Source organism: Sphaeroforma arctica, assembly GCF_001186125.1.
Source record: "Sphaeroforma arctica JP610 unplaced genomic scaffold supercont1.98, whole genome shotgun sequence".
Classification (NCBI taxonomy): Eukaryota; class Ichthyosporea; order Ichthyophonida; genus Sphaeroforma; species Sphaeroforma arctica.
In genome coordinates, this window is record NW_014040460.1 from 46,926 (window position 1) to 54,321 (window position 7,396).

At 42.2% G+C, this 7,396-nt stretch overlaps 2 protein-coding genes across 2 annotated transcripts; one reads left to right on the top strand and one right to left on the bottom strand.

The window, feature by feature from the left end:
• Positions 1-746: 746 nt before the first annotated feature.
• Positions 747-6,565, bottom strand: SARC_02241 (hypothetical protein). Its single transcript, XM_014304011.1, has 7 exons — positions 5,826-6,565; positions 4,558-4,766; positions 4,086-4,289; positions 3,692-3,920; positions 3,307-3,448; positions 2,895-3,036; positions 747-2,666 (listed from the first exon to the last, which is right to left on the bottom strand). The coding sequence occupies exons 1-7, from the start codon at positions 6,453-6,455 to the stop codon at positions 2,564-2,566; spliced, it is 1,659 nt and encodes a 552-aa protein (XP_014159486.1). The 5' UTR covers positions 6,456-6,565; the 3' UTR covers positions 747-2,563.
• On the top strand, positions 777-2,006 carry SARC_02242 (hypothetical protein; the record flags this gene model as incomplete). The annotated part of the gene is made up of 1 exon (XM_014304012.1): positions 777-2,006. One exon carries the CDS (start codon positions 777-779, stop codon positions 2,004-2,006), a length of 1,230 nt encoding a protein of 409 aa, XP_014159487.1.
• Positions 6,566-7,396: the final 831 nt, after the last annotated feature.

Genomic DNA, 7,396 nt, shown 5'->3' on the forward strand with positions numbered 1-7,396 from the left:
TATATATATATATATATATACACGTATCTATATATATATATATATATATATATCCACCCAATGAATTTTGCTAGAAAAATTGATCCACGATTGTACACGTGTTTTGGACTCTATACTCAAATACGACATTTTCATATATGCTTCTAACTATATATTCACATAGGACACTTTTCACATATGCTTGACTCTGTACTCACATACGGAGACTCGGAGAGTCAGTAGTATTATTATGTATTTAATGTATGCGTACAATATGATACTGGGAGCGCAACAATACCTGCTGATGAAATTTTAATTTCTGCACTTGTATCATGCCGTAATATAAGAAAAGATATATGTAGTGTTTTTTTCGGCTACTACTGTAACTTATTGCGACAGCTAAAAGTGTAGAAGAAAACGGAGTTCGACTCGAGGGTCCAAGCTACTAATCCGCTCAATCACATGCCTTATTATAAATAGGCTCCTAAAAGACACACTGGGCTAAATAACGACCTTGTGTGACTACCGTGACTGTGGTCTGTGAGTCGTGATTCGTGAATCAAAATAGTCTTCCGTATATAAAATAAACAAATAAAATATTCATAATTTCTGTCATAGCCGACTGATAAAACGGCTCTGAGAGATAAAAAGTGACTCTTGATTGCCCCGCCTGTCGGTCACTGTGGCATTTGTGATTTTCGGTCACAAGAGAGTATTTATGGACATCTTCTGATCAAAAGATAATGATTTTTTAGAAACACCATTTTCACAGTTGTAAATAATTTAATATAGCGAAAATGCCTGATGGTCTGTCCTCAACAACGCAGGCAACTGAGAAAAGGACCACTATGCCAAGTGAGCAAAACCTTGACGATGGCGATATCGCGTTTGCTACTCAGTCAAGCGATTCCGCTATCGACATGGATGAATGTGGGAAAAAGGACTTCCCTATTTGGTCCGGTGTGGATCTTGTCTCCATCGGCAGTGGCGTGACAGTCGACGCGTCAGTGAGATCGAGTTTACGTTATCGCGCTCGCAAACTCCGATCCCACACGGCATTACTAAAGCGTAAGATAGCTGCTGGATACCACCAAGCGTACTTGAAATGGTGTGTAGGGACAATACTCTTCATCACAATCTGTGTGGGCGCAATACATCTATATGAAACTTCCGATGTAAGTGACTTTTTTGGCTGGGTGGAGAAGGCACCCATATGGACGGTTACAGTTGTCTGTACGGTTATGTATTTCTTTGTGTCCCTCCCCATAGGCTGGGGCTATATCTGTATCAATATGCTGCAAGGTTACTTGTATGCCTGGTGGGGTTTGCCGCTGACGATGGTGTCCGCAATGATCGGTACGGTATCCGCTACGCTCACGTGTAAATACTTTCTGCACGACTACGTGCACTCCAAAGTAGAGGGCTATCCGACAATGTCCGCTCTTCTCCGAGTGGTAAATCGGCCTAATTCCCAGTCGCGTGTCATCATACTATCACGCCTATCACCTTTCCCTTATGGATTACAAAACGCGGTATTCTCTCTAAGTAATGTGGACATGATCACATATGCGTCGTATACACTGGTAGGGTGCATTCCGATGCAAGTGGTTAATACTTATATGGGAACCACGCTGCGAGACATCCGGGATGTACTGGCCCGCAGAGGTGAAGTGAGCGTTTTCACGTACGCAGTTTTCGCTGCACAGCTTGTTGTGGGCATACTTTTACTTGCCGGGGTGTTGTACGCCACCAAAGTCGAGTTCAACAAAATGGTAGAGAATAGCCCAGTCAATGATATTCAGGGTGCAAGCGACATCGAGAGTGGGTTGGACTCGAACTCTGATAGTGATGCGGAGTACATCCATGACGAGAGCATGGGTGGTGAAACAAACTGTACTTTCTCTAGGGTTGAAGGTATCGACGCGGACACTGTTGACGCTGCAGAAAATGAGGACGAACTGTCACTATATTCGCTGTGCAGTGATGACAACGTGTCTTTGATCTCGAGTAATGAGATGTATAGGTAAGGTGTTCGATACGACCCTGCTGAACTCTTGAGTGTGCAATAGAAATGTCCAAACTCAAGGCAAACCTCAGGTTCAGTATTATATATATATATATAATAATATATATATAGAAAAATGAAAAATAAAAATATGTTTGGTCTATGTAACTGTATAGATAGAGCAAAACAAATATTCTCCGTGATGAACAGACGATGCTTGGGACTGCAAGGAAGTACCTGTTTTTGTGTATATCCATATTTATCTGCAAACTATCATCGAATATAAAACACCAAGAAAAACAACCATCACACAAAAGCAAAACCCTGTATTTTGTACACCAAGCAATTCATGTAGTTGTATCTTCGATCGCTGAAGCGTGCTGAATAACATATCTCCGTCATATGATAACTGCAGTCCTGTGTTTTACTTAAGAAGCCGATTCAACGACCAGATCGCTCTCGAGACTGAAAGCACTGCTTTTCAGAGCTCAGCGTGGAATGCAGCCTGAGAAACGACCAGACGCTAATCAAGTATAGGTCGTTTCGGCTTAGTCGTCAATGTTTTAGCTTAAATTACTTTTACCACTTGATGGTCAGCCCTGAGGTCATCTTCTCGACAGCGTGGTACTCCGTGTGTAATGCTGCTTGCGCCTTCACAGAACCTGAACCATCCAGCCAATCACTGTGTAACGTCACGATGATGCATAGATTTAGTATTCATGTTACTGACAAAATTAGAATATGCAAAGCACGTCCCCGATACAGAGAACCTACGTATTTCTGCCGAATTACAAACACCTCCTAAAATCAAATATAGCCTGCGGGTTTGGTATTTTCAAACTATAAGCAAGCATCTGGAAGCAATACATCACATAGCAAGACGACCTCGGCAATCCTTGGGGGAGCTCACCTGTATAATAAATCGACATCAGGATCAACTAGTGCAGAGCTCTGTGTGGGTAAAGCTAGATAGTTGGCGCCAACTTTGCTGACAATATCTTTCTGCTTCGATTGGTTCGCATCCTTAATTTGCCCTCCGCCATTCACACAGCCTGCAGAATTGCAAAAAAATCATAGAAGAAAATATGAATATCGTATATATATCAATTTAATTCTCAAACACAGAGCTCTCACAATACTGCCACCTAATTTTGCAGACTTCTATGTACATCCGCGTCTAAATTTTGCCCAATGTTCATTTATGCAATATTAAATGTCCTTACAGATGTGGTCGCAGATACAAAAACCTATAAACAAAGCAACCGTACGACAATGTCAGGTGCTAATCGGATTTCCAAACTCAGAAGACAAAATAGACACACCTGATGGGCAGGCCATGACTTCGACATAATCGTACACTGATTTGCCTCGCTTCACCTTCTGTACAAGACTTTGTATATTGCGAAACCCATAGGCAAGGGCACCTTGCAAGACTGTCACCCCATCTTTTTGCACTAAACATTCCTGGCAGGTGGGAGAAAATAAAATGGAATAAATTAACTAGCTTATACACAATATCAGACGCTTTTACAGTAGTCGAGGATATATTATCCCCCGCAAAATACCTCGCACGTGACCATTGCTACATCAGAGTAGTACAAATACGTAGGCAGATCAGTCATATGGTAACCTAGTCATACTGGCTGCACTTATATCATCAATCACATCGCGCACCCAGATGATCACGGATAGTTAATATAGACATACCTGGAAATCTTTGTTCCTTACGGTTTTGTATTCTAACTCATCCAGCGTCAGACCAAATAATTCTTTCGCGGCGTATATTAACACATGCTCTGTATAACCACCAGACACGCTCCCCTGATGCCGAACCATTTCTTCCGAGTCTTCTGGGGCGAGAGCTTTCTCGCCCACAATATCGGTTCTGTGAGAAATATTACTCCATTCCCACGGTCCTGTCTTCGCTGCGTGTATTCTGAAACAAAGGAGTGGGCAGGTGAGACTTGTGATGTTTTATAGACATAGACCCCTAGTCAAACCACCGTATTAAAAAGCACATCATAAATCATGAAGGATCGCAAGAGTACGTTTGAACGACCACACGTGTGAAAGTGAAAGAAATTTAAAAGCTCAAACTTACAGTGAGTCGAAGGAATGGCTTTCTACCGGCGAGCTCACTTCAAATCCTCCGGTTTTCTCTGTAAATATAGAATCCAGCTCTCCAGTAGTTATAACGCAGTCCACATCCCGTGTGCTTAGCACGTCATTGTAAAAATCTTGCCTTGAGGCTTCCAACTTCTTATCGAAGCACGGCATAACAGCCACATGGTAGAAATGTGCAGCACTGATACAAAGGAAGCAAAGTACTCGATTAATCATCAACTCGACATGTGTATATAAACCACATTACACAAAGACAATTTGACTGTTACAAAGGAAGCAAAGTACTCGATTAATCATCAACTAGACATGTGGATGAGCGACATTACACAATGACAATTCGCAAACCCCAGTTTATCATTCAGCATGATAAAGCGAGGAACGAAAAATGCCACTTTATAAAAAAGAAGCTTGCAGTGTGTAGAGCCAGGTTCCACAAGTTAGGCGCTTACCTGACATCAATACTCTCCGCGAGATAGCCTTTCACAAGACTTCCCATGATCTGCTGTGGTGACTTTGTTGTGCTGATATAAGGTACAATAAAGTCACCATGTGTTTTCTCCGCGTAGCACACCCAACCGGGACAAGCCGAGGCCAACATAGGTAGTATCTCCGTTCCTTTTTTTTTAATCACGCCATCGGCTTTCTGAGACTGTAATAGCTGGAATATCACGCTACGAAATTAATATTTGATGTATTGTGTATCCATCACCGGCGGGATATGCACGCTTCCTCGGTGTTGTTGTTTAAACTAAAATAAATTTGACATTTAGATCAACGAGAGCGTACGCGGGTATGTAAGCGATAGGTGATGGTTTCAAGGGTGCACAATCTGTGATTCTTCTCAAAAGACACGACCACGATACACAACTTTGCTGAGTGAGAGCCACATGTATAGGAGATATCTAAGTTAGTAATCATACCAATACAACGTGTGCTCAAGTACCAATTCGAGTACGGATTCAGGCAAAATTTGCAAAGCAATATATAACAGTACAACATTTAACACAAGGGAAGAAAAATGTGGAAACACGCTCTTGCTGAAATTACGCTACTAGTTAGCATTGCATGCAGGATACGCTAGCATTGTACGACCTTGTTGTATATAATCCGTAAATGAAATGGAATGCACCATAAAGTATACAGCGCCCTTCTACTTGAGTATATATAACTTTCACCTAGAAAAAGTAATCGTAAACAACTTGAGAACTCAGACTTTTGTTCGGCATGTATAGTGATGTATCCCTATGAAAAACTATCATACATAAAAAGACAGGCGATCACGCTGTTTATATGTATAACCGCTTGTGTATAAGAGACATGTCGGATACAAGCACATCGACATGTGATGTGCCGTGGGTTCACTCAGTATAAAGCCGAAACCCCAATTATGCCAAGCACTGAGAAGCAACTAGCTAGATCCTTCCGTATAAAAATGTAGACTTGTTTGTTGGGAATATACCGACATCACGCAAACATACATAATACAATTGTAGCTACAAGATACACGTCAAATATCATAGTCCAAAGACAGCAGATGCGAGCTCGAACACGAGGCGTTTCACGCAGGTAGAAACAAGTGTAAAACTATCGTACGACACATGGCATATCCACGGTATGAGATGTTATATCTAAGACTCTTCTACACTTTAGCTATTCGTTAAAACACTTCTGCGGCTGTTTGCAGTCTAGTCCGAGACAGCATAGACACGAGGCTTACCTGATATCGCCTTACAAACTCCCGCTGTGCTTCCATCAACGAGAAGTTCCGTGCTAAACTCACATCGAATATGAAGTGCACCCCCATGCTCCTAAGGAAGAAACACACTCGTCTTGCCACCTCATCCATACTCATATTGTATTTGACTGAGAGTGACGCAATACTTTGGGGAGCGATAGAAACAACAACAATTTTCCTCACTGCGTCTTCATCAACTATGCGTTTTCCTTCAATGCTGCCGCTACCGCTTCCCATTGCGTCATTCTCCATTTCATCGGCCATCTCGGTATCCAACTGCTTATATACTGGTTCGCCAATTGAGATTTTGAAGTTCGCATCTAATACTCTATACAATTCTTCCTGACTCTGTGCAGAGATGAGTATGCTCTCGGCTGTGGTTATGCACCCACTGCACGCTAAACAGTCATCTAATGTAATTTTGGCCTTTGGTAATTTCTTAGCCGTTCCATCTTGCGATACTTCAAAGTAGCCCCCGTCATCGTCTAGTTTGATCGCCTTGCTTTCTTTGGGTTTTTTCTTCTCGATGGCCACCGGCTTAACGCATTCTTGTGAGGGTGCTATAAAATCGTCGAGATCTGTAAGTTTCAGACCGCCTGAGAAATGCGACATTTTTATTTAGTTGTGGAAATGCAATCGCTATGCCCAAAACACACAAAACAGTCGTAGTTGTAAGTATACGTATACGAGGTTGCCTTGATCCTTATATTTATATTTTATATATATATATATATATATATATGTGTGTGTGTGTTCACAATGACAGACATGCACGTTTATAATAATGACTACGGCTTTTACTATAATTTTCCAATCATTTTAATTTCTATTGGATGGCCTTGACAAAATTCGGGATTGATTCGCTCAACAGCCACTCCGCTTGTGAGTCTGTCAGCCTGGTCCCTGGGGCCTAGGCCCCTGGGCCTGGGGCGTCAGTGGGGCCTACATACTAGCCACTGAGTAGTCAGCACTGAGTACTCAGTAAATAGTGAGTACTGAGCGTCTGCGCTGTGGGCCAGCGAGCGGCCAACCAGCTGCAGCGCATCGATGCCTGATGTGTGAGACATATAAAAGAATGTGTTCATACACTGTATCCTTTACTTATTAAGTACGGATAGAATAGTACATGGTCCCTTGGATTGTTTCCTGCATAAAAATACTACATTGATTTTCTGTTTAGATTGTCCTTCTCACATACAGGTGTCACATGTACCTCCAGACCCAGATCGCACCAAAACGATGGATTGATCTTGTAGCCAGAATGAGGTATGTACAACAATATTATGTGCAACACAAGTATGTACAACAATAGCATGCTCTCAAAAGTACTTACCATACGCCTGCGTGCCATTTGTCAAGAATGTTTGAGCTGTACGTAGGATGTACAGGGATAAGTAGATGTTCCTGCATCATCGACAGGAGTAACGGGAACCACGGTGCCCATACGTTTAAGGCGACATGGTGGGTTCATCCATGCGCTGCATTACTCCAATCAAATTTAACCTCCATCCCTCCTCCTCCCCCTCGTCTTCCCTTTCCCTCCCTCTATATAT

Coding starts and splice junctions, on each gene's coding strand:
- SARC_02241 (XM_014304011.1), bottom strand. CDS start 6,455: ATGTCGCATTTCTCAGGCGGTCTGAAACTTACAGATCTCGACGATTTT. Junction 3,449..3,691: donor TAAGGAACAAAGATTTCCAG/GTATGTCTATAT, acceptor CCCACCTGCCAG/GAATGTTTAGTGCAAAAAGA. Junction 2,667..2,894: donor GATGTCGATTTATTATACAG/GTGAGCTCCCCC, acceptor GACGTTACACAG/TGATTGGCTGGATGGTTCAG.